At 37.8% G+C, this 24,133-nt stretch overlaps 1 protein-coding gene across 1 annotated transcript; it reads right to left on the reverse strand.

The window, feature by feature from the left end:
• Positions 1-19,870: 19,870 nt before the first annotated feature.
• Positions 19,871-20,535, reverse strand: LOC124230459 (ADP-ribosylation factor-like protein 6-interacting protein 1). The gene has a single exon (XM_046646554.1). The coding sequence runs from the start codon at positions 20,480-20,482 to the stop codon at positions 19,871-19,873; it is 612 nt and encodes a 203-aa protein (XP_046502510.1). The 5' UTR covers positions 20,483-20,535.
• Positions 20,536-24,133: the final 3,598 nt, after the last annotated feature.

Consider the following 24,133-nt stretch of genomic DNA (forward strand, 5'->3'; position numbering starts at 1 on the left):
TATCAACCAAAATGACATTCTCTTCACCTTTGGAGTGATGGTGAGCCAGTCCCAAATCCACATCTAACTGGCTGCTTTCTCAGATCACTCTACTTCCAATACCACTTCTATTAGTGCAGGTCTAATAAGAAGTAGACATTACAATGGACTCAATTAGGCAAGGATTTTTTTAGAGGAAATGCCTCTGTGATAAAAAATGGGAAGGAGCTGGAGAAACCTAGAGGAGGCAAATCTGACCCCTAGTAAAGAAAGGTTTGATGGAAGCATCCTAGTTTGCCCTGCAATCTTAGAAGGTTCAGCAAAATCATCAGAGAGTCCTGGAGCATGTTTTAGGATCCTTTCATGCCCAGTCTTTGGCTGGGAGCAGCCAATAAGTATGGCCTTGGTGAAAATGTGGTGGTGGGTTCAGAGAGCAGCAGCTGATGCCTATGGCCAATTAAGCTCCCTAGAGTTGGAGGTCTGTGAGATGCATCCTCATGGCTGTCACGTTAGATGAATAAAATACAACATTAGTTCAGAGAGTAGAGGGGAGTGGGTTACAAACTCAAATAACTATAGGGATGAGGTAAGTAACACAAATGAACAAAGTAGGCAGCCTGGCTTATGAAAAGAAACACTGCTCAAGCTTGAAAATAACTTGGCCTCACTGTTGGAAAAACAGCAAGGTTTGGTGCTAACTGCAAGGGAATGATTGTTGCATGGAAAAATTGGTGTCTAAAATTGCTAGATCTTCTGATTTCTTTTTGAGAAGCCAGAAATGTAGACATTTATATGACATATGAATTTTATATACTGAAAACTAATTTAAAAAACGTATTGTGCTAGCATAATAGAAGGCATCAACAAGTTGATTTTGGCTTAAAGACTTCGCGTTTATACTGCTCCATTTAACTATCTTAATAGAGGATCCATTCCTCTCATCTTCCTCTCTGTTTACATACCACAGGGAGAATGCTGATAGCTTATTCTACACTCTCAAATCTAAGATGGGATAACTTCATTGCCTATCCTTTCTTCTCCGTGCCTCCTAGTACTTGAATTCTTGGCATTGCTGCATAAAAGCAAAGGCTTAAGATAGACTGTCGAGGCAAATTCTGCCTCCTAGTGGCATGGTCACTGCCAAGGGTGCCTCCAACCCTTCTCTGCTAGCTGCCTTTGATGCACTTTTTGGAGTTTTCCTAGCCATTGCCAATATCCTTCCCAGACCTGTTGTCACCACTGCATATCTGCCACTATTTCAACTTAATCACTTTTGTATTGTTACACTCTTTTCTTTAGACAAAATACTTTGCACATGTATGTACCTGTAACTTGTCAGCTCTCTTCTTATTTTGCAAATTGGCAAAACAAGAAAAAAATTCCTGGGAACTTTTTCCCCTTGCTGTTGATAGAACCTTAGCATCAAAATTTTTCTGAAACAAGGGTGGGCTGAGAGCTGAGGCTTGTTACATTAAAATGTGAGTGTTTTTTCACAGTGAGAGGGTACATAGTTTTCATCTGAATCTTAAAAGAGTCTTTGACTCAGAAAAAATATATGAGAAGTTGTGTTCTTTGTTGTTGTTCTTTTTCTGATTCAGAACCTCTTCTATGAGGGAAACGTAGTTAGCCCCAAGCAGTCCTAGGGCATTTTTCTATGCTCTGTTTCAGAGCCATGACTTTCTCATCCACCAATAATAGAAACTTAGGGAAGTAGATTTTTTCTCCTGCACACCCCTCCTCACCCCGACCATTCCTCCCTGAGAAGTTGTTCCATTCAATAAATACATGATTACACCATTCCACCTTCCTTTGCTTAAGTGTCCGTCGAAGCAAAGAGCATTTAGAGAGACGTTGCCTGTTCATGGACAGTATTTTCAACCTCTTGAAACACAATCTAAACTACTTAATTGCTTATTCTCAATGCTAAAAGCATTTTAAAATAAAAAAATATTACTGCAGCATATTGTAGATATGGAAGGCTCATTCATCTATTTTCTTATGAAAACAATGCCATGAAGCTTACATTTACCAAAAGAATGTGATTGAAGATGTCGTTCAGTGCATTAAAGAGAGTCTTGTATGAGGGTCCATGGGGTAAATTTCGCTCTGGCCTCAGAACCCAGAAGAATTATGACTTTCCTTGAGAAACGAGCTGTTTTTAAGACACTGAGAATGTAAGTGAATAAATGCCCTTCTCTGGAAAGCTTGAAGCCAATCTGTGAACCCTCCAAAAAGGTTAATGGTGTTTATTTTGTGTTAAACTCATGCTGGCACCCTTTTACTTCCCCATCCTTACTTGCCCTTTGCCTCATTTTTCTTCTCTTTTTAGAATTTAATCTTACCTTGCTATATGGTGTATGGCTTTCATTGTATATCTTCTTAAAAGTGTTTTTTGGATAAAAGCAACATACAAATAAATTACATATAAAGTCAACACTCTTCCAACCAACAAGTTCCTCATTACCTTGAAGGGTCACATCTGATACTTAAACATCGTGTAAGATTTCATGGGACCCTTCAGCCTGCCTGATTCAAAGACATTTACTACGAGTGGGTTTAATTTTTTTTTTTTTAAATGTCTGTTCATCTCCTCTGCCCACTTTTTTTTTTTTTTTAAGATTTTTTTATTTCCTTTTTCTCCCCAAAGCCCCCCGGTACATAGTTGTATATTCTTCGTTGTGGGTTCTTCTAGTTGTGGCATGTGGGACGCTGCCTCAGCGTGGTCTGATGAGCAGTGCCATGTCCGCGCCCAGGATTCGAACCAACGAAACACTGGGCTGCCTGCAGCGGAGCGCGCGAACTTAACCACTCGGCCACGGGGCCAGCCCCCGAGTGGGTTTAATTTTAAAGCTGTTTCCCAAGTACATGGTGACATTTATTGAAAGCACATTGCAGAATGAATGCATGGAGTGATAGTAGGTTGCATCTACCAGCAGAAAACTTGTGAAGTGTGGCTGCAAATGTTGACACCCTTCAATCCCTGTTTCTTACCGGTGTCAGGATAGTCCCATGAGATGTGACTTCCTGAAGAAGTAACCTAGACTTTTCTAAAGTAAAGAATAATTTGCTGCATTATTTGAAGTGTCCAGATAGGGGTAAAAAGAAGAACATCATGAGCCAGCCAGGGTTTTATTAAACTTCTGAGTCTTAGACTCTTTCTTAGATCAATAACTTCTCATAAGAAAACTCAGTTGTCTACCATAATTGATTTGTCTTTATTTATTTTTTTTGCATGTAATACGGTTGTTGATTTCTCCAATTTTTTTCTCTGCAAACTCTGTATTGTTTCATATAAATGTGTGTTATTATTCTTGCTATTTCATGTATTATAATTTAAAATGCCATTCATGGAACTTACACTTAGATTGCTAAAGGGTAAAGTGTCATGAGGAATTTTAAAAATGGTAGATATCACATCCCCATTGCCTACAATTCTCCAAAAGTTTCCCACTGAATTTACAATGAATCCAAAGTCTGTATCATGACTTGCAATTATCCCCTAATCTGATGTCTGACTAACTCTGTCCCCTCTCCTACTGTTAGTGCCTATAAACATAGGTTCCCTACCTGCCACACAAGAGGGGCCAAATAAAAACTGAAATGCCATGCTTATGGCAAGGAAAGGATTTTTATTTTGGATGATATCAGCCAGGAGAGTGAGCCCTCAAATTCATCTCATTTCATCTCATCTCCCAAAAAGATGGGAGGTGAGGGGTTTTAAAGCTTTGTGAAGAATGTGGCTGCTTGTAGAGAGGCGGGGGGGAGTCAGTGGCCTTGTTGGTAGGAGCTTTCCCACCAGCCTGTGTTCAATCTTGGGACACTGCTTGCAGAGAGGAGGAGAAGATGACAAGGAATCCAGGTAGCTATCCTTGGCCGTCTGTCTCCATGGGGGAATAGTGGATTCTGGAGCCAGAAAGCTGGGGAGTAAGCAGAGAATGAATGCTTGGGTTTTAACATCATATATGCTGGGTTTAATGTAGAGGAACTGATATCAGGGCTGGTATCACTACCGCTCACCTTTTCATTTTCCGGGACCAGTAATATAGGTCTTCTTTTCATTCTTCTAATAACCATTATTGGTTTCCTCTCAAGCACTTGTGCTGACTCCTCCCTTTTCATGAAAATTTTCCCTAGAATCTTCAAATGTCTGGCTCTTTCTCTTTATTCAAATTTGGCTTAAGAACACTGTCTGAGAGGCTTTTTATGAACAATAGTCTATAATGTCTATAATAGACTACTCCCTGTGTCTCCACCCAACCAAAGCTATCACAGCATTTTTTTTTGTTTATTTTATACTGATTACACTAATTAGTCTATTTGTTAGTATACTTATTTACTGTTTGGTTTCCGTTAGTTGAATGTAAGCTGCTTGAGGAAGTCAGTCAGTTTGGCATGTTGATTGCCTGATCTCCTGTTTCTGTGACAGAATGTGGTACCGAGTGGGCTTGCAATCAACACTTTTTATTGTTATTTTAATAAATGAAATAAAAATGAAATACACTGGCTTTTACAAACAATGCTGGGTATTAACCTCAGTTGTGCTTTGCCGAGTAGGTGAGCAGATGTCCTGTGAATGTTCTTCCCCTACTCTCTAGCAGCTGGGTTGGGGAGGACTGGGGAGGCTGAAAATTTCTCCTCTCAGGGACAGTGGTTATTTTTCAAATCAAAAATAGGGATCTGTGAATTATCTCCATTAGTTTCAGAAGGCTTAACCCTACGGCCGTAAAGCGTTCTGTAAGGTTTCCTTTTCACTTTGGCAAATCCCAGTGGTGACTCTTGAAAACACTGTGCACTTTCTGCTTAAACTTCTTAATCGAAAATTATATATCTTCTGCTTATCTGCATTATTTTAAAGTTAGTCTCAAAACCCTTAAACCCAGAGTTACACAATATGATTATATAAATCAGAAAATCATTAGAATGAAATTATCTTCCAAACTCCATATTACTCAGTCTTTATTCCTATTTTACCACATATTTGATGGTAAAATTATTTTCTGATTTAACCTCATATTTTATTCAAAGTATACAAAAGGTAGTTGTAAAAAGCCATGATGAGAAAATAATATTAATTGAGTTCATATCATGTGCCAGGCACTTTTCTAAGCACATTGATGTATTATCTCATTTAATCCTAAAACAAATGAGACAAAGAGCTCAGAGAGAGTTAGGCTTCAAATCCAGGTAATCTGATACATGGCCATGGTGGCTTTCAGAAGAGAGAAGGAAGAGCATTTTCTTCCCTCTCGGCAGAGGAGCTGGTGGATGCCACTCCACTTGCTGTTCACCTGCATCACGGTCCAGGCAGATTGTGAAGGCTTTTGCTCTAGGTGTCCCCTAGGATCTTCTGTCGTCTCTACCAGGAATTCTCCTGACTATGCTCTCTTTGGACACTCTGTTCAATCCTTCTCTAAGCATTTCTATTTTGTTCCCTTTTTTGATTACAAAAATATTTGCTTATTCTAGACAATTTTCTAAAGAGTAAAAACGTATTTATAAAAATCCCCTATAATCTCTAAATCATTAATAATTATTCCTTTTCTTCCAGGCTCTTCTCATGTCTTCCATTTATAATTAAACACTTTGTGTCCACATATTCTCATGAGTCGTTTCTGGTCTTCTTAGAAGCAGATGCCAAGATTGGACTCAATGTGTAAGAGATTCACGGAGGCAAATGCCAGGACAAAGCGGAAAGAGCCAGAGAGGATTGGGAGAATCTGCAGATCATGATGCAGGTCTGACCCCAGTAAAGGAGAGCAAGAAGGAAAAAGGATTCAGTAGGAAGGGTTTCAAGCTGTAGGGCAGTTCTAAAAGTTTCAACGCAGTGGCAGATCAGAGGCATAGCAGCTGGGGCTGTCCATCAATTATGCTCGGTGTGGTTCATTATCAAGGTCACCAAGATCTACCCATTGTGCAGTACATGTCTGTTTCTCCACATCCATTTCAGTAGCAGCTTCTCATGGTTCTTGTGGGTCTCTCAACCTGAGGAGAAATAGAAAAGAGAGAGGTTAGTAGAATTAACAACAGCCCGTGTCCCTGCTGTTGATCTAGAGGCCATATCTGATCTTCTCTCTCCTCCACCATCCATTCTAAAGACTCCTCACCTTCAGCTATCACCTCATCAGGTCTTTGCCTGATTGTGTGACTCAAACCTGCATTTCTGAGGAGACAGAGCCCTTGATGATATACCCTCCTCAGGCTGGAGTTGCTGCATGCGTTTGCTCACAGTAACACTGGGTCCAGGGAATACCAGAGGCACCAAGTAGATCACCTGGGGCTCATATGTATTCCTCCCTGCCTCAGTCATGTAAAGCTTCCTCCTGAGGATTGCAGCCAATTACCTCTGCCAGAGTAGTGACTTATCTTCTTATCTGCTGGGTCCTAGACACAAGAAATCTAAAATTTCCTGGTAGCAAGCATAACTTGTAGTTCAATGAGACCCTTACTGTGTCTCCTGGCAACAATATGCCCTCTTTGTGGACAAGAATAGCCAACACTGGAGATCCCAGAGCTGATTTAGACAGGAATAAGAATTCTCCTGTATGTCTTCAGGAGCAATGATAAGAGTGATACTAAGACTGGCCAGCCACTCAATGCTTCCATCTCTTGGTTCTCAGACGCAAGTAATCTTCCTACTGGGGACACAGCATCATAATAGAGTTCTCTGATTTCATACATACACACCATTATGAAGGATGTCACCCTGTCTTCTCTGAATACTGCCTTCAAGCCAGAGCTTCAGCTATGCCTTTAGAAGCGTATTCCATTGTCCTATGAGGCTGGTTATTTTTGGATGATGAGATGCGTGATAGGACTTGTGAATCCCACTGTCATGGGCCCACTCCCATACTTCCTTTCTGTGAAGTGGGTCTGCTGATAGGAGGCCGTATTGTAGGAGTTCAGTGTCTCTAGGTCAGACATTCTGTAAGCCTCAGGATAGTGGTGGTAACTCAGTCTCGGAGGGCAGGAAAGACAAACTCATACCCTGAGTAGGTGTCTATCCCTGTGAGGATGAACCACACCCCATCTCAGCATGGGACGAGCCCCGTGTAGTTGATTTTCCAAATTGACCATTTGGTCTTTGAGGAATAGTGCCACACTCAGGAGTCTAGTGCTTTTATGGACTGAATAGTGTCCCTTCAAAATTTATACATTGAAGTCTTAACCCCCATTGTTTCTATATGGAGATAGGGCCTTTAAGGAGGCAAATAAGGTTAAATGAGCTCCTAAGGGTGGGGCCCTAATCCAATAGGACTGTTGTCCTTATAAGCAGAAGAAGAGACACGAGAGCTTCATCTCTCCATGCACACACAGAGAAAAAGCCATGTGAAGACACAGCGAGAAGGTGACATCTGCAAGCCAAGGAGAGAGGCCTCACCAGAAACCAACCACACTGGCACCTTGATCTTGGACTTGCAGCCCCCAGAACTGTGACAAAATAAATTTATGTGGTTTAAGCCACTCCATCAGTGGTATTGTGTTATGACGGCCCAGACAGACTAGCATGGTTACTGACAGGATGGAAATTCAGAGGTTCAGCATCTGGTTGTGTGAGTTTGTTACACTCTCCACAGCGGATCTGAGAAAGAGGAACGTTTCCAAGGCTTATACACTGTCTTATTTTATTATTCATCAGGCAGGCAACTCTAGAAGGGTTGGAATTGTTTTAAATATGAGTTAACTATAAAATTCTAATAAAAAGCATTTTCCACTAAAATTCTTATTAAGCACCTGAATATTTAAGTTAACAGTGCTGGGAAGAGATGATTAATACAATATCTCAGCCATTAGAGCTTCTAGTTAACTGTGGAAAATTCAATTAATAGGGTAGTTCTACAAGAATGTATCTCCTGTCTCCAGTTCCAAAAGGCATTTTGTTGAGATTGCCAAAATTAGAAAGTCAAATTGTCTTGAATTTTTTTATGGTTCATTTATTAAACATTCAGTATGAATAAATGTGAATCTGACATTTTAAAATCTCAGATATGTAAGAAAATAATTTTCTACTTCTTTGGAATTGACATCTCCGAACCAGTAAATAAATTCCTAAATGGTTCAGCAAATTTTATTTTGCACCTACTATGTGGTCATTCTAGTAGGTGGTGAGGATGAAATGAGAAAGACAGGTGTTGGTTCCACTCTTAAGGGGATTATAGGCTATTGGGTTCCTTGTCAGAGCTTCACTGAGGGTGTCAAGGTTAAATATTTGTTACATCTTTTGATGTGGCTTTTAGGCCTGTGTATCTGCTTTAACTCCATTACCATCTTCACAGTCAAGAAGAATAGCATAATCAGAGGAAACAGTGCACAGAGTAGCTGTCATTTTATTCAGTTGATACACACTGTGGAGATAAACCTTACTAATAGGGTAAGCAAGAATGAGCATTGTCATCCCGCATAGAGAAGGCTGGAAGTGTGGACATAGAAGCAAACAAAGGAAACCCAGTTCATGCAACAAATCCACTCAAACCGAATTCACAGCCTATAGATATGGGATCTGGGTAAGTTTTTCAAATTGTTTAATATTATTATTCTCCTAAATTATGTGTTATAGACCATTTTCTATAATGTGTTCTAATGTGGGAAGACATTTTTAAGATAATAAATAATTCCCAGCGATAAAATTCTTTTCTTCATCACTTACCAAAGATATTTTAATCCTTTAAGGTGTCACCATTAATTTTCGCATTGACAAAAATCTTTTGTAGAAAACCACTGGTGCAGTGTTGTGTGGGTAAGTGTATGTGTCTCTGTGCATGTGTGCCTGTGTGTGTACATGTGTCTGTGTCTATGTGTGCGTTGCTGGCTATAACCCTTGTACTTCTCCCTGTATCATCTTGTTCCTTGTTTTACATAGTGTAAAACACCTTCTAGGGCTTCTGCTAAACTACTGTTCTGTAGAAAATTGTTACTCCTCATAAGGAAATGTCTTTTCTTTCCCTAAGTAGATTTACTATGGTCATACAAAGGTTTATTTCCAAGACCTTTAGCTATATCCAATAAATATATCCCAGTAAGAACATGCATTATTTTTCATATCCTCAAACTCAAAGACGATATCACTGGGACAACTTTATAATGTTCTATAAAATTAAATGCATATAACTCTTTTGTTGCAGTTTTACCTAGAAACACATTGTATTTAAAAATGTTTCCAAGAGTCACAGTAAATTGGTAGAAGTAGAATTGAGCCAAGTAGAAGATTTTGCTTTATGAACCCAGTTTATATTCAACTCTTGAAAAACACACTCTGAGATGTGGTGGTAAATTTGCTTCTGTGTTAAATAGGAAAATTCTACCTTGTAATTAGTCATATTTGCTCAAATACTAAAAATTGCCGCATGTCTTCTCATGTGATTTGGTTGCTAGACTACATAGTTAGTGATGTGTAATCCATGAAGGTGGGAGTGTTCCCTTAGTACTCTGACAAGGCGTTTCAGTTAATTAGTCCTCCTTATAATTTATCTTCAATTTTCAATGTGGTTCCAGTGGCAAAAGGTTTATGAATGAAAATAATCTTTGCTATATCATTTTGCTTTCTGGGTGAAGAAATATTTGGGTCTGGAAAGAGTAAAAAACACAGGAATCCCCAGTGTTAGGGAATGCATGACGAGGGCAAGTTGTGCTATTCAAAAGAGGTCTGCTGTGGTCTTTTTGAATAACATAAATAAGCGTCTTATTCTCTCTTGCTTATTGATTTTTTTTTTTGCCATGAAGCTAACCTTATTGTATTATTAGTCACTAAACGTTACTTCAATTGGTTTATATTTCGTATAAAGTACTCTATTAACTAGTACCTAGATTGTTGGTGTAAAAAACAGTCTATATGTGACCTTAATGTAATTAGAGAATTATATAATTACATAATTAGAGCTCTGATTGGTTTTATTTGATTTGGACAGGCAGTAATTCACATCTCAACGATTCAGGAAGCATAAAACATTCTTGCAGCAAACATAATACAGTCTGAGTCTTTATATTTAAGGTGATATGTGACAACTTATATTTGTTCTACATAATTTTCTAAAATGGCAGTTGAACAAATTCAGCAGATGAAATAACCCAAAACACCAAACTCACTTATATTATATCAATAAACCTGATACCTTCTGCGTGGAGTCTCCCACTCCTTTGAAACCGCTTAAGATAGGCTCAATCTTCCAAATAAGACCTTTGAAAACCTCAGCCCTTTCTCTAACAACGTGTGAATTTCCTGGAGCTTCTGTGGTTATGATTCCTCTGCCTTTGGGCTTATTGCTTTTGTACACAATGTTTCACCCCATACAACTCAGAAGAGAAACTTATCCTCATTTACAACGTTTTGGGGAAAATATCCCACCAAAAATCACTCGTAACTGAGGTAGTTCCATCAAATACTGATTGGGAAGGATATTATGATGGAGTGCTGGAACTGGGAGAGGAGAGGCTGTCCTTTGAAGCAACAGGAATAACTAGAAAGTAGACCATTTCTACTGGATACTTCTCACAATTATTCCTGCCACACACCATCTCTCTGTTTCCTCTGACTCTCTCGCTAGTCTTTCTTTGTCTCGGTACACTTTCCTCTTAAGAGCAAAACGAATTCCTGTCTTTCTGACTCTTACAAAAAAGTTTAGCCACAATCCACTATATCTTGGTTTCTACTGATACTAAAGTCGATAAGACTCCACCTCTGTAGAAAGTAGCTTAGCAGGATAATTACCCAAAGACATTTCCTTTCTAAGGTAAGTTCTTGTTTTTGCCCTGTCCATATGACTTTTGTGAATGAAATGTTATTAAGTGAATGAAGCAGAAACAGTTCTCGTCTAATAGTGAGGATTTGACATTCTCTAGTTAGGACTGCAGGGGGCGTCTTGAGGTAGGTGGTCAACTTAGCACCTCACAGAGTGATGGTTTCCTCATCACCAAGTCCACCCTATTGTAAAACCACCTCTGTGAAAGTAAAGCAGTATTTCCACAGGGAAATAATTCAAGAGCCTCTTCCTCTGGCTTCCAAGGACCACACACCCCTCACGACTTTATATGGAAAGTGGCTCCTCTTTGTTTAAAAAGTGACTAGTATATTCCTGGCCTTTGTAGTATTATCAAAAAACCTACATTTATTAAGTAATAAATTGCTGGATTTATGGTGTTGTACTCTCATAATAAAATTACATTAAATGTATAATGATTTCTAAATTGGAATATACGTTCAAGTCAGGTAATACTTCTTGTCTTGGTATTTTCCCAGAAATAATAGCTGTAAAATGCCCTATTTCCAGAGCAGACTCCTTGACCCAAAACATCTGAAAGGATGTCTGCTTAGAAGTGCTTTATGAGTTACAACAAAGAACCTAAAAGTATTTAGAAAAATTCTATATCTTGGTAGGCTAACAGGGCCCATGCAGAACTGAAAAAATTATTAATTATTAACCCGATTGGGTTGAGATTTTGCTTTCTGTTTCACAATCCATCCACTTTCTCTGAATACACACACCTCATACATATAATTTATTTTTGGAAGAGAATATTGAAAATATTTATTTTGAAAATAATATGGACTAAGTATACAAAAACGTCAGACATAATACCATAGGCCTTATATACTCACATTTTAGACATGTCTTTGTATTTAAGTATTGTTTTATGCTATTGCTTAGCAACAGTCTGGACATTTAATTCAAAAGCAATTTCTAAATTACAGAGAAAAAGAAATCAAGTAATCAAATATTTTTTTCATGTATAGGAAAAAGTGCAGAGAAGTTCTATTGTACATAAAGGGACTATAATATTAAATGCTGACAAATAACATTCTGACTAAATTATTTGTTGTGATCTTTATTTTAAGTCTTTTTGTCTAAGACATTAATGACAGTGAAGTCAATTGCTCTTCACTCTTTTCAGTTGGTGCTTAATGTAACATCCAATTTACTTCCAAAAGGTTAAGTATATGGAGAGCCTAATCTTTTTAGAAAAAGCTAAATGAAAATGTGGTCCTTTGTTTTCTGTTTTTGTGTTGCCTGAAGAAGAGATTAAGTAGAGACTTAATATTTAAAACACACATACATGTATTATTTGCATAAAACTTATACATCTATTATAGAAACTTGTTACATTCTGCCTGGTATTAGAGTTTTGTGCATATTTAATCCTCCACACTAGTCCCTGTGCTCGTTAAAATCAGAACCATTTCTTTTCTTTTTTTTTTTTTTTGAGGAAGATTAGCCCTGAGCTAACTACTGCCAATCCTCCTCCTTTTGCTGAGGAAGACTGGCCCTGAGCTAACATCCATGCCCATCTTCCTCTACTTTATACGTGGGACGCCTACCACAGCATGGCGTTTTGCCATGTGGTGCCATGTCTGCACCGGGATCCGAACCAGCGAACCCCAGGCCACTGAGAATCGGAATGTGTGAACTTAACCGCTGCACCACGGCACGGGCCCCAGAACCCTTTCTTATTAATCTTTGAGTTTCTATAATAGAGGAGTGTCTTGTATATAACAGGCACTCCATAAATATGTGTCAAGTTGAATATTTTAGTGATAATAATAGTGATAACAATGACATTTTTGAGCCTTTATCTATGTGTCACGTACTATATCAAGTACTCTATTTTAATTGTAGAAGCAATTTTGGTTATTTTTTCTGTTTACGTCAAGGACAGAGGATAAGGAAATCTTAAATTCTAGGAACCATAAGGTTTGGGAAACATTGAAATGGATGATCAAGAATTTGAAGACTTCCATATTGTGGCAAAGAAAGTCAATTGAAATATTTATATTTTTAAGTATTGACAGGTTTAACAATTGTTTTTCACAAACTTAGATCTCAAGTCACACCAAGAATAATCAGTTATATCTTAGCATAGTGGGTATCTGTTGATTTAGCTTGTACAACATCTATTGTCTCTTCTGGTAACAATGTCTTGTTTTTTTCTTGGGAAATCTCCTCTCTTTCATTCTCAGTTCATGTGTTTACGGTGGAACAACCTCATCCTGTAACTCCAGGGGTGGAACAATGAATACATGACTCAAAGGACACAATTGGTAACGCTAGGTGTTTTGTTGCATTTGGGGAAAGAGGTATCCTCTTTTTGGGGTTGCTGAGTGGTTGGTCTTAAGTTTAGAGATACTTGTAGTTACTATTTCTTTAGCAGTGTCACTTTGACACTGAAGCTGATGAAGAAGAAGCAGTGCCCAGGCAAACATCACAGAATAATTGGTTCCAGACAATATCCAGCAATGGATGCTAAAATCATTGGATGAAAGTTTGAGGAGAAATAGGATATTAGCATAGTCTCAAAGTGTCACCTCCACATCGATTGCAAAGGGAGAAATGTTAATTTTACAATAGAGAAACCTGGCAGAGAAACCTTAACCAAGTGGTCAAGATTAACATCACCAGAGAAAAAGATATATTGGCATTATATTCCCTCAACATTATGCACTTAGAGAGGAAAAACTCGTTATTTCTGTGATATTCTTGCCAAAAGTGAGCAGCCTCAATCTAATCATCAGAAAAGGAGAAGAAACATCAGACAAACTCAAACTGAGACACGTCTACAAAACAGGGGACCAGTATTCATCAAAAGTATCAAAGTAATGTAAGGCAAGGAAAGACTATGGAATTCTCAGCAACAGGAAGAGACGGAAGAGACAGAACAACTACACACAACATGGCAGCCTGAAATGGATCTTGGAAAAGAAAAAAAAGACTTTAAGGGAAAAAAAACCTGGTGAAATTCAAATAAGGTCTACAGTTTAATTTAATGGTATTGTATCACTGTTAATTTACATGTTTTAAAAAGTGTATTATGGCTATGTAAATTGTTGACATTAGGAGAAACCGGGTAAAGAATATATGTGAACTCTTCATAATATTCTTCCAAATTTTCTGTGTCTGAAACTATTTCAAAATCAAAAGTTAAAAATAAAGAGATAGAAATTGAGTCAAGAAATTAATAACAACAGATTCCTAGAAACTTTATATATATCTATCCAGTTATATTTGAACACAGACTTACCACTAGGCTTTTCAGGTACATGAGTTGAAAAATTCTTTGATCGTTTTACTTGGGTTTCTCTCACTTTCAAGCAAAAGAGATACGGCAAATATATATATTTTTTCTTTGCCAGAGAGTTTACTGTGGCCTGTCTAGAAAATGCCTCATGACCAATGAGGGGTTTCTCATGTTAAAAAGAAAAATTCAGCTGAGTAAATTTGAAGATCTAATTGGTTTTATAAAACGATTCGTCAATCGGGCAGCAACCCACCTGGCAAGTAGAGGGGAGCTATGTAAAGCTACAGGAAAGGAAAGGTTTTTAAAGGCAAAGAGGGAGAAGAAAAAAGGAAATTATTAGAAGAAAAATACACTCTTCCAGGCAAGGTCGCCCACCTAAGGAAAGCAGAGGGGGTCTATCCATGGATGACCACCTAGTGCTGACCAGGAAATTCCAGGTTGGCCAGGGTCACCTTCCTGGGAGAGCTGAAACTGTACTGAGATTAGGTGGTAAGTTTTGGTGGAGGTTAGCATAAGTGACTCCATTTTGGGCCGGTTGTCTTCTTTTTAACACACATAAGGGACTTTTTTCAGATAACTTCCATATTCGAGGAAATAATTTTTTTCATTTTAATCATTTTGCATGAGGGCATTTCTATAACGTACTCTTATCTTTCTTGTCTGTGTTGCAGAGTGTATTGAAGATGATTTTTCATTCTTTCAATGATTTGAGTCATCATTTTGAACATAAATCATCTTATATCATAGAATGTGTTAGCATCATGGTCAGTTGAGGAGTAGAAACGTATGTTTCTCATTAATTGACCTCTGATTGTTAAGATTTATTTGTTCTGTCTGTTCTTATAATTTTTATGAATCCCTCAGCTTATATGGTTTTACATATATTTTTCTGCTGTTAACTTATAGCAGCTCTGGAACAAGCTCTATCTCCCTTCTTGAACTCGTTGCCATATATCTGCTGTTGGAGAGCACAATCTTATCATAATCAAATCTAAAATGAGAATCATACTGTAAATGAGGGGTGTTCATATAATCAAAGTTCATGGATTTTGTGAAATCTGTTTTGGGCAAGGAGTTTTTATTTACTTTCTTCATATTCATAATTATGGACTATTATCTATATGAGTGAATTTGTTGAATGTGTGAGCTTGGGATATGATAGTGTGACTCAATTAAAAATTAAAATTTGTAGCTTATATTTTTATTAATATTTTTCAGCATTTATTTTCTTAATAAGTCGTCAGTACTCCTGTTCACCATGATACACTTCCCAAAATGGCCTAAGAAAAATGAACATCACATGATGACAAGAACTGAGAGTAACTCCCTTGGGCAGACTGAACGTGTCTCCACATGCCAGGGCCTGTGATTATTTCCTCTGCTTACAGAGTCATTCATGACATCCCTTTTGTGTCAGGTCCTTTGTCCTAGCTGACGTGAATGTAGTTTTCTTTTTTGCCTGAATGTATCAATTCCCTACAGCCACCTTAAATGCTTATGCCCTTTTATCTTGCTCTCCCTCAAAATTTGTCTCCTGCACATGTATTGGGCTTGTAATTAATCTGAGCTGATTGTACTTCTCCTCACTGCCCATATGCATCTATTATTATCCATTCTGTTTTTTTCTTCCTTCAGTTCAGCAGCAGCTATACTGTACTGTCATTTCCTTGGCTTGGAATCAATTCTCTTTTCCTGCCAAGTGCCATATATCCTACAAAGTGCTTCTGTTGCAAGAGTAATTTTGTTACCTAATATAAATGAACCACACAGCTTCAGTCTTTTCTATAAATAGCATGGAGTTTCTCAAAGGTCTCCCACTGATTGTTCACCAGACTGATTTAATCTCTACTAATAGTCTTAATTCATAAATTGACATTTTAGCAGTCTTTTCTGGATTTTTTCCCACCATAGTACCAATTAATTTTTTGTATTGTTTGTAGAGAATTGGCTGTAAATTGTTTGTTGTTTACTTTAGAGCATTTGTATATAAATAGATCTAATCTTAAAGAAAGAGGAAAAAAGGGAATAAACAGAAAGATTTAGAATTTTTTGCTATTTCTTATTCTTGCAAAGCATTTGTCCCTCAGCCCTCTGAACAGAATGTCTTTGGAGGGACAATTTCTATGCATTTTGTCAATTGTGATCATTAGCTGGTGAGAAAATTTATCGATCACTGACTATGTTCGGTGTATAGTGTTCAGTAAAAGGGAAATGATGTAATGATGTAATGGAGAAAACCCTGGAGCAGGGAGCCAAAACACGTAGGTTTTAGTCCCAATTATGCCAATATATTTCTGTGTGCTATTGTGTAAGTTCAATTCCACCTTCTAAAAATAGTTAGACTTGACTGCATGAACTTAAATTGCTTTCATCTCTAATACTCTATGAGTCTAAAATACTGTATTGTTTGAGGAATATACAATTTCATTGAGAAGTAGAATAAGAAGAATGGCTTTGCCTGCAATTCCTTTAAGAGTTTGGTAGCACAGGGAACAAACTTTCTATGATCCCAAGTCCAAGCATAGCCTGAAACAGAGGTTCTAGTTTTTTCCCACTGATACAAATGACAGATACAAATGGCAGATGATATTCACATTCATAAGACATACTCAAAGGAGTACATGAGATTAACAGCTAGTCCATGTCCAAATGGTAACTTTCACCCTTCTCTTTACTATTGAAACCCAGTGATACTACTGAATCTCTTCTTGTTCATTTATTTAAACATTTTTATATTTATGTAAACATTTTTATACAGATAAAATTGATAAACTGCACATATTTAAAGTGTACTATTAATGCATTAGGATATATATACACCTGTAAAATTATCACAATCAATATAATGAACATATCTATCAATTCCAACAGTTTCCCCATGCTTCTTTGTCATTTCTCCCTTCTGCTCTTCCATCATGTTTTTCCGTCCTCAGGCTTCTACTGATCTGGTTTCTATCACTACAGATTAGTTTGAATTTTCTAAAATTTTAAACAAATGAAATCAGAGAATGAGAAGATGCTATTTTGGGGGGAGGTAGGAGTCTGGCTTTTTGTACTGCATAATTATTTTGATATTCATCCATCTATTGTAGGTATAAATATATCATTACTTTTTATTTATTGGTGGATCATATTTTATTGTGTGAATATACCACAATTTGTTAATCCATTCCCCTGTTGGTGGACGTCTGTTTGTTTCCAGTATTTGGCTATTATAAAATACAGCTGCTATGAACATTTGTGTATATGATTTGTTTGAACATATGCTTTTGTTTATTTTGGGTAAATATCTAGGAGTGGAATGACTGGATCATATGGTGGGTATATGTTTAACTTTTTAAGAAATTGCTAAACTCTTTGCCAAAGTAGTTACACTATTTACATTCCTACTAGCAGTATTTGAGAGTTCCAGATCTTCCACATCATCAGCATTGTGGCCAATCATTGTTTTTTTTTTTAGGAAGATTAGCCCTGATCTAACTACTGCCAGTCCTCCTCTTTTTTGCTGAGGAAGCCTGGCCCTGAGCTAACATCCGTGCCCATCTTCCTCTACTTTATATGTGGGGCGCCTACCACAGCATGGCGTGCCAAGTGGTGCCATGTCCGCACCCGGGATCCGAACTGGTGAACCCCAGGTCGCTGAGAAGCAGAACGTGTGCATTTAACCGCTGCACCACCAGGCCGGTCCCGTGGCCAATCATTTTAATTTTAGCCATTTCAATAGGTGTGGTGGTATATTGTTGTGGTTAATTTGCATTTTTTTAATGGTTAGCAATGCTGAGCACTTTTTGTATGTGTGTGTTAGAGATTTGTGTATCCCTGGTAATGTGCCCATTTTTTTAAAATTTGGGGGTTTTTTTGATTGCTTATTACTAAGTCTTGAGAATTATTTATATATTATGAGTATAAATTCTTTATCAAATATATGATTTGTAAATATTTTCATTCAGTTTGTGGCTTATATTTTCATTCTCTTTACAGTTTTCATTGAAGAGCCAAAGTTTTGCACTTTGTGCTCTAATTTATTTCTAAGATAGCAAACAACTTGCAGATTCTGGCACTTTATTGATATTAACAAGTAATTTGTTACCCACCTCACAATAAATCGTGATACTCAGAAGTGTGTTGATGCTATGGAACAGAACTCTGAGATCACGGAGTCCTCATTGGTGGTGAGGTCATGATTAGCCCAGCCATTTACAGTATTAAATTTCTTCCTTGTTACATAATAATTGCTGCTACCCAGTCACTTCGGGTTTTTTTTTTTTTTTTTTAGGAATTTGAGCTTTATTTTTCCCCTTTTACACAAAACAAAGTAGAAGAAATAACAGAGGATTAAAATTTCAAAAGTGGTTAACTGGTAGAACACATATACACAACAAACCTGGATAGGAGACAGGCTTATTTACACTGAGAAAACACATGTAAATTAGGGTAATTTGTAATTTTGATATGAAACATTAAAAAAAAAATCAAACATCTGCTCCATAGGTGCCACTGTTTACAGCAATCTTGAAGGGGAGAAAACAACACTTATCTAGGGACAGATATTTCACAAGGTCCAGGTTACAGCGTCAGTGCAATAAATTCACAAAACTATATTACAGCTCATTAATCAGAGTTTAAGAATTGTTCCCAAATATGTCACATTTTTGGCCTCAGAGGTTCATTCGTACAGATTTCAACTACTCTAAATTTCTAGCTACTGAGGGAGTATGATTCTAGGACACCTTCCAAGAGTTACAAAATCTCGGTAGACCAGAGGCCAGCTATCGTCGCCACAATCTGCTCTCACCAACAGCCCTTGCATCCTTCAGAGAAACAGCTAGGCAAAAAGTCAGCCACCAGCGTAGTCACCACCTCCTATGCCATGTCTATGGAGACCAAAGCAGCCAGCATTACCATAAAATGAGAATCCTGAGCTTACCTTGAAAGGCTTATTCTGGTCTTGAACAATTAGTAGGATAAGATTGTTTTCTACTGAAAGGAATCTTGATTAAACACAGGACGACTTCTGTCCTTTCATTGGCTGGTCTCAGAGTGAAGGTCAGAGACGGGGTCTCAGAGTGAAGGTCAGAGACGTGAGTCTTAACCTATTATGTACTTTACTTTCAGGCAGCTGAAAATCTGAAATTAAGAGTATGCTAAAAATCCTAAACATGACCTTTTGGAAGCCTGCTATTAAAAAGCCTTTAAGGATCTCCTACCTTGCAGTCTAAGTGCAAGGGGACCAGAGCTCTAAGCCTGTCACATTCCCCATTCGAGAGAAAGGATCAACATTTCCTACAAATTGCTAAGTTTTGAAACCAACACAGACGAGGGCACGGAATTGGTCTCGTTTTATTCCATGAGGATTCTTCTCCCACGGTATACAAACAGAATGAGGAATGGATCTTAATTGGTCTCTTCATCAGGAGCGGTGGACGTGGTCTCTATTCCCGTGCCAGACAGCTCTCAGCAGACTGGAAGTAGACAGGAGAACCAGCTTCCTGCAGCCTTAGACCACTACCTGCTACCTGGCGAGAGCAATGACCAACTGGGACAATTACGCAGAGTCACTGTTAAGTGGACTAAGGGTGAAGTTCACCACTACATTATTGTAAAGGAAGCTGCCTAAAAGTAAGAATTCAGTTAACCCTGGGTGAGAAAAGTCAAAACAAGTCCTACTCACAAATGAGTTGTCCACAGAAAGCCAACTGATAAGGGTGCACCCGCTACACTTGACATGAAGACACTATGCGCCCGGCCTCACTCGGCAAGTCGGAATTTCTATTAATTAAGGGCAGACTGAGGGAGAGCAAAGAACTACTTCTGTAACATTTGAGTATCCAGGGAGCATAATACAAACTGTTCCCAAGGACAATGTACACGCAATTAATCATCAGATGCATTATTCGTTTTCCTTTTCTTTCTGTTTGAGCAGCTTGTTTATCTCCCTTTTGGCCATTCCAATGTACTTCGAAATGATTCCACGTTGGTTTAGCCCAGGAAGCAACAGTATGAAAGTCACTATCAGGTAGGTGAGAAGAAGGCTGTGGACTTGCTGTCCCACCCAAGCAACCGCAGCGAGAGAAATGATCATGGTCATGAAGTACATTTTAGGCTTTTCCTCCTTCAGTGTGAACAGGCGTCTCCAACAGCCCACAGCTCTGCGTCGAGTTTTGACTAGATTGCTGCAAATTTCATGGAATCTTTGCTGTTGCTCAGTGGTCCATTTATTGGAGCCGAAAATTCTAGGCGCCAGAATGGGAACAAGGTAGTCAGCCAAGCACAAAAACATAACAAAACAGGAAACACCGGACAGAACAGATGGATCTAGATAGTAGATAGTCAGAAACACCAAAGAAACCACACCCATGATAGCAGGTGGAAACCAGCCTCTTTCCCATCGGAAGACTTTATCAGCCATCAGCATCACTTCTCCCCATCCTTGCAGCTGCTCTTCCAGACTTGCAGTCTCTGCAGCCAGTAGGTTGGTGCTGCGATTATCTCCCTCCGCCATCGTCCCCGAGGTGCCGCTTCAGCGAGCGTAAGCCCCCCTCCAACGCAGCCTTACCCCCTACACCCGCGCAACGACCCCAGCACCAGTCACTTCATTTTTAAGTCATTTTAAAATAGCTTAGGGTTAATGTTGTTGTCAATGTAAGCTACAGGTTGGATAAACTTCATTTGCACATAAGTCAAAGGAATGAGGATATAAATAATTTATGACTCTGTGGATACATGTTGTTGTATGTGTAGTATTAGAATGTTAAGTTTGCATCAATAAAGTGAAACTGTGTTGTTGGAAAAGTACTAGTGTTTTCCTAGCAGGCCTAAGCAATTACTTTTTACGTAATGCTTTTTATGGAGCAATTACTGTATTCCTTGCCTTTATCTCTATTACATACAAAAGGTAGATGCTAATCTCCAAGTCAGGATGGTTTATCCCAAAATAACATGTAGTCTCAGACTGCTAATGACAAAGAAATGACGAGTCATGACATATAGATTCTGTCCTTTCACAAAAGTGGCGTCCCTGATCACGTTAATGGGAAGCATGGATTTGGAAAACTGGACTCAATTCCCTTATGGTTGATTTATATCTTCCAATTTACTGCCCCCTTCTCTTTAGTCTTAGAATCTTCAGTATGCTCTGATAAAATCAGGGTAGTTGATATCTTCTTGTTTAAAATAAAATTATCCTGGGAAGTATAGTATGATACAAAATCTCCACATTTTATAATTGAAGTTAACTTAATCACAGTATTTTCTAATGCCTACATTAGACTTGATCATTTAGGTAATGGTAAGTTAGATTTGGTGTGAAAGAGGAAGGAAAAGTAATTGTGGAATATAACCATTATCTAACCATAGGAGGAGGCAAACACAATAGGTTATTGTTTGTTAAGATATGGGAAAGAACTAAGGGCAGATAGTAGAAGTCCAATGATTTCTATTTATTATCTAATTCTTTAATATTAGAGCTTCCAAGTGTTAGTTGAGCATACTGTTATGATATACAGGAGACATTCCCAGCTTTCTCTGCTATTGGTATACCTATGCGACTAAGTTCTGGCTAACGGGTCATAATTGGAAATAAAGAATGCCATTTATAGTCATGCCTATAAAAAGAAATGGACTTGCAATGTACTTTTAATTTGGTGCTCTAATTAATAATGTCAGGATTATTAATAAAGAGAAGATATCACAAATTTCTAAAGAGGTAGACAAAGATAAGTTTAGATGTTTCATATATTTTAATTTTTCTGAAGTTTGATAATGTATGGTCATTTTTATGTATAAAAATTGGACTAGTCCCTCAAAATAAACTGTGTACATTTTCACATTACAGGGATATTCAAAGGATTTGTCTGCCAAATGATTTTTTACATGTAACCTAAGTAAAATGGGTTTCTTCAGAGGCTAACTTAAAATCAAATGTGTACTCTGCTGGATGGTAAACAACATACCTGATCTCAAACTTAGGAATTATTGCCTAATTATGTATTCAATTGTTACTCCTCTCTCAGTGAATTTGCTAACACATGCACTTATGCTTATGTACATGTACACACAAACACACATAGGAAGGTAATGCTTAAAGCTGATAACTCAGTCTTTAGGAATTGTATAGATCTGGTTTTGATTGTATTATTAAGCCAAAGATTTGTACATTTCCCAAAGTCTAAGAATCTTCTGATTGGGTCTTGATGGTGGTTTTAAGCCTTGGTTAGCGAGTGGGAGCTGTGGTAGTTTTGACCTGTATGTATTCAGCAGCCTGTGTGTTTCTTGAAGTCAGTGTTTCCTGTTCTGTGGTTGACTTTCTACCAGGCAGCCTGAAGAGGTCCCTTTGAACTTAGCCTTTTATAAGGGCCGGCCGCATGAGTTTATGAACTTGCCAGGTTACCATACTTTATGAAGGCTTTATTCACAGGATTGTGGCAGTTTTTATGTGGATGAGCAACTTTCATGCAGGCATTGGCTATTTTTAAATCAGTATGATGAGCAGCTTTAGCAAATGCAGGTGGACAGGACTGCCCTTAGCAATCAAGCACAGCAGAGGCAAAGATTCAATCACAGAGGAAAAGAGTGTGTTAGATTGCTGTGGCTGTGTAACACATTTCCACAACCTTAGTAGCATAAGAATACAAATTTACTGTCTCACAGTTTTCATGGTCAGGAGTCTGGGCAAGGATTTTCTGCACAGGTTTTACATGGCTGCAGTCGAAGTGTTAGCTGGGGCTGTGTTCTTATCTGAAGCTTGGGGACCTCTTCCAAACTCATTAAGTTTGTTGGCAGAATTAATTTCTTTGTAGCTGTAGAACTCATAGAAGCTTCCATTTTCTTTTAGGCCAACAGGTGAATGTCTCTCTCACACTTCACTTTATTTTATCTGTCTACCATCTATCTCTACCTACCTATCTATCTATCTATCTATCTATCTATCTATGTATCCATCTATCTATCCATCCATCCATCTATCTATCTATCTACCTACCTACCTACCTACCTATCTATCTATCTATTATTGTGGTAAGAACATTAAACATGAGATCTACTCTCTTGACAAATTTTAAAGTGCACAATATAACATTGTTAACAATAGACATAATGTTGTGCAGCAGATCTCTACAACTTACTCATCTTGAATAACTGAAATTTTACACACCCATTGAATAGCAACTCCCTGTCCCTCCCCCAGTCCCTGGCAAATACCATTCTACTCTTTGGTTTTCTGACCTTGACTATTTTAGATACTCATATAAGTGGCACTATGCAGTATCTATCCTTCTGTGACTGCCTTATTTCACTTAGCATTATGTCCTTCAGGTTCATCCATGTTGTTGAATAGAGTTGGGAAAACTGGATGTCCATATGCGAAAGAATGAAATTGAACCCTTATCTTATACCACACACAACATCAACTCAAAATGGATTACAGACTTAAACATAAGACCTGAAACTAGAAAACTAGAAAAAACAGGCGAAAACCTTCATAATATTGGTCTAGGCAATGATTTATTGGATATGATGCCAAAAACAAAAGCAGTAGAAGCAAAAACAGAAAAGTGAGCCTACCTCAAACTAAAAAGTTTCTGCACAGAAAAGGAAACAATCAACAAAGTCAAAAGATAACCTACAGAATGGGAGAAAATATTTTCAAACCATATGTCTGATAAGTGGTTAATTTCCAAAACATACGAGGAACACCTACAACTCAACAGCAAAAAGACAACTTAATTAAAAAGTAGGCAGAGGACTTGAATAGACATTTATCCAAACAAGATATGCAATTGGGCAACAGGTATATGAAAAGGTGCCCAATATCACTAATCTTCAGGGAAATGCAAATCAAAACCACAGTGAGATATCACCTCACACCTGTTAGGATGGTTATTATAAAAAAAGTAGAAGATAACAAGTGTTGGTAAGTTTGTGGAGAAATTGCAATCCTTATATGTTATCAGTGCAAATGTAAAATTATGTAGACACTGTAGAAAACATATGGAAGTTCCTCAAAAAATTAAAAATAGCACTATCATATGATCCAGCAATCCCATTTCTGGATATATGTCCAAAAAAATTGAAATCAGAATCTTGAAGAGATATATGCACTCTTGTGTTCATTGCATCATTATTCACAATAGCCAATACATGGAAAAAAATCTAA

The sequence above is a fragment of the Equus quagga genome, chromosome 19, assembly GCF_021613505.1.
Source record: "Equus quagga isolate Etosha38 chromosome 19, UCLA_HA_Equagga_1.0, whole genome shotgun sequence".
Taxonomy (NCBI): Eukaryota; Metazoa; Chordata; class Mammalia; order Perissodactyla; family Equidae; genus Equus; species Equus quagga.